The sequence below is a fragment of the Ruditapes philippinarum genome, unplaced genomic scaffold (assembly GCF_026571515.1).
Source record: "Ruditapes philippinarum isolate M1 unplaced genomic scaffold, ASM2657151v2 ctg1000_1_1_1_1, whole genome shotgun sequence".
NCBI lineage: Eukaryota > Metazoa > Mollusca > Bivalvia > Venerida > Veneridae > Ruditapes > Ruditapes philippinarum.
Window position 1 is genome coordinate 119,903 of NW_026859957.1, and position 3,938 is coordinate 123,840.

A 3,938-nucleotide genomic window follows, 5' to 3' on the forward strand; every position below is an offset into this window, starting at 1 on the left:
TTATGACCTCAAGAAAAACGTTCGTATAAGAGATACCCAGTGGAACACCAAATGCTGTGTTTTAATGAAAATTAGTTATTATGCTCGCAACATTTAAATCTTCATCAGGTAGACTACCGAAGTATGTTATCTGTATTGCTGAATTACTTATCGTTCCCCTTAAGAATTCATCATATTGGAAAAAAGTAGACATGAAAAATATACAGTTCCACTCGATCCACTTTTAATGATAATACCATTGTTCTTGTTTTGCACTTAACCATGTTAACAAGTTCAGCAACAATAATGTGTCGATTTTACTTTGTAGCTCAATCCCCAAAATAGAAAAAATAAGAATCCCTAAAGAAAGCCCAACACGGCAAATTGAAAATGTTGCAGGCTACATTTGATTGAGCCTGTACTTGACAGATACTATTTATTTATAATTATGTACTTGGCAACATTTGACATAAATAGTAACTGTCAAGTACAAACTAATATTCACGCCCCTAGCACCGGCTCAAGCAGAATTCAAGATTTTACTTGAACTGGTACAATTTTGAATTTGAAAACATCTGCAGATGTGTTCATATGGTGGATTTTGACATGATGGGACTGAAAATTATTTTTCCTGATCAATGTACCATTTGATGTAGGTTTCGACCAGTAATATATGCGAAAAAATTTCAGATCATTCGCGCACTTCGTTTTTCAAGATTGTTAAAAAATGACCCAAAAGGAAAAGCGTTTAAACGCTTTTCACTCAAATCGGGCTAAGAAAAGCATAAACATACGATTTTCAATTTATTTCAAAGTATATTTCTTAACTATCTTTGCAAACATTTCTGTTTTAAGTGACCCAACTCATTTATGTAAGAAATTCAAAAACGACAAAATAGAAAATATTTCAGAGTCGGCTTGATTGATTCTGTTCATGGACGATACTGTAAAAAACAAACGACCGCCCACGCCCCCTAGTACCGGTTTTAAGCAGAATTCAACATTTAAACATGAAATTGTAAAGTTGTAAACTAAGAAACATCTGCAGATGTGGAAAAAAAACAAGAATAAAGATCACTGGTATTTTCAAAATTGGCCCAATATTTGTGTACCATTTCATACAAGTGTGGACCAGTAACCTTTATGCAAATGTACAAATCATTCCCTCATCCTGTTTCTTAAGACTTCTAAAATGACCCAAAAATGAAACGTTATGTTTAATGTTATAATGCATTTGTTAAACGTGAAAATGCAAACTGTGTGCAATTTGCTTTGTTTCAAGTTATAATTGTCAATGCTATGTTAAATATGGAAATGAACAACACTTTGTTAAATGTGTTTATGCAATGCTCTGTGTTTACTGTGATAGTGCATAATGTTGTGTTTAATGTGTTATTGCACTTTGTTGTGTTTAATGTGGTTATCCACTTTGCTGTGTTGGATGTGATCGTGCACTATGCTTAGTGGAATGTGATAGTTAATTATCTCAAACGAGTTGTCTTATATCAATAATTCGATATGCAGTCTTATTTACATCAATCTATATATTGAGGATGCACAAAACAATTCACGTTTTCATAATGTATTATTCTACGTGAGGAAAAAGTGTAAATATGAACAAGAAAACTTGTATAAAATACATGTATAAAGGTATTTTTTATACTTTGTATCATACAAAAACCATTATAATCTAAAAAACCACTATAATGCAGTAGTTGCAATTTTGTTATCTTTAGATTCCTCATTAACACTGGTTGAATGTTGTATGTTTGGTATTGGCATGGTGTATGTTTTAGGTATGGAGCATGCTGTCGGTAAAGCAATCCCGTCAGTTCTGTTACATGTTCTATCTATGTTACACATATTTGGTATATCACACGTTCTTGGTACATAACACGTGTTATGTAAGTTACATGCCCCTGCGGTCAAGGGAAAACTTCTATCTATCGACACAAATGAAGCAGTTTCAGTTTTAAAATACTGCTTCCAACATAATTTCAACTTTGATTTGAAGCTTTGAAGTGATAATGCGTAAAGTATAGGGTTCAAAACAGTTAAAATCTTGGCAAACATCGCCGGTATTGCAATCATTAATGGAGTTAACCACTCTCTTTTGCCAACTAGGCCAATCCAAGACACGACACTATAAGGTGTCCATGCAAGACAAAAGACTGTGATAAGCATAAGGGCCACTTTAGCTGTCTTCAGTTCACATCGTTCCAGTGTTCTACTTTTGCGCATGCGTCGAAATGACACTTCATCATATTGACCACTTTCTCGAACACTGAAATAAATTTTCTCATGTTGTCTAACTTTCATAAAAATGACATAATAACAACTTGCAATACATATTATAGGTATAAGGAAAAAGAGCACTTGAATTGAGATATTGTACAGCATATTTTCCGCAGATTTTCTAAACTTGTCGCTGACGTCACACGAGTTCGTGAGTCCTTCTATAGACAAACGACCGTATCCACACAGAGGGAATGCAGCACACAACAGGGAACAAATCCAAATTGCAGTGATGACATAGTTTGCAATAACTTTATCCGAAGAATATCTTATAGGTAGGCTTCTTTTTATTACTATACAGCGATCGAAAGCTAAACAAACCAATGACCATATTGACAGAAAGCCTGTGAATGCGCCAAAAAAGTTGTTGATCCGGCAAACTGAAATTAAAGAATTGATTGAGCTACTAAATGCAAATGTAAATTGATAGTTGCAACTATAAATTTAAACTTCCGAGTTTGCAACTTTTGAGTTAAGAATGCAATAATTAAAATGGAAATGCACATATTTATTTTTCATCTATATTCTGTAAGAACTCTTAAAGTCTTGATAGGTTTGATGTTTAAGTCACGCCGATATAATTATTGTTATTGTCAGGTGATCACATAACAGCTTTATAAGTAAAGGAAAACTTCAAGTACACTCTCTAACTCCCTAGCAGTATTTGGACACTAGAGTAGAACCATCAACATGACTTGTAGCAAGCTGTAAAGCTTCTCTTAACATATCAGAGTCTACAATCTCTTGATGAATGAAATTTCGCCTGTTTGTGTGGAAAATTTTTTATCCCCCAGCCGCGAAGATCAATGAGACGTTGCTCTGATATAAATATTGATTTTAAAAAAGTAACACATACACCATATATCGATATCGCTATCCAAATCATTTCGAATGAAGTAATGGGTTAGCATTGGCAGACACAGAAGACACATTAGGAAGTCTGGCACGGCAAGGTTGATCACAAACGTGTTTGATGAGGTTCGCAAACTTTTATACCTGAAATAGGATACGGAATTTAACATTCCTGTTAAACAATTTGGTAAGTAAAGAAGCAAGGAGAGAATTTCCATGGAGACTTGAAATGCTGGGTATATGTTGGGCCTCGTTCAGTGATGGTCATTCTCGCTTGTAAGCCAATATAAACTTGACAAAAATATAGCAAAACAAGGTTTGAAGTAACAAAAATTGAAAACATGAAAGGCCCATAATGCTTTTATTTTTATTCCTAAAACGCTATTTCTATGCTTTGTAATAGTTGTTTAAATGCTACTCATCTTTTTCCCTTATATAATGTAATTTGTCAAGTTTTAGCGACTTGTTATTTTGTAGTGAAGACAAAATACTATTTGTTTTTGTTTTTCTACTCTTATGACCAATCTTTTTATATTCAATTATACATTATAAAGACAATTAGCATTCTACGTGATCAAACGCTTTTAATAAAACATTATAAATATTAGTTGTCTTTTTTGTCAAAAGAAATGTCATATTGACGTCTTCTGCTTATTCTTCTTTTAACATGAGGAAGGAAATTAGATTTTAAAAACGCTGTTAATATTGGTCTGCATTGTAACTTTGACATTTCTTTCTTTCAAAAGAATAATTTCTCAATAACTTTAACAATGTAATTATCTCTATAGGGGAGGTTTTACGTCGCACGAACA

At 33.2% G+C, this 3,938-nt stretch overlaps 1 protein-coding gene across 1 annotated transcript; it reads right to left on the minus strand.

Annotated features, from left to right (window-relative positions):
* Positions 1 to 1,680: 1,680 nt before the first annotated feature.
* On the minus strand, positions 1,681 to 3,296 carry LOC132758408 (rhodopsin-like). Its single transcript, XM_060750080.1, has 2 exons — positions 3,131 to 3,296; positions 1,681 to 2,291 (listed from the first exon to the last, which is right to left on the minus strand). The coding sequence occupies exons 1-2, from the start codon at positions 3,294 to 3,296 to the stop codon at positions 1,681 to 1,683; spliced, it is 777 nt and encodes a 258-aa protein (XP_060606063.1).
* Positions 3,297 to 3,938: the final 642 nt, after the last annotated feature.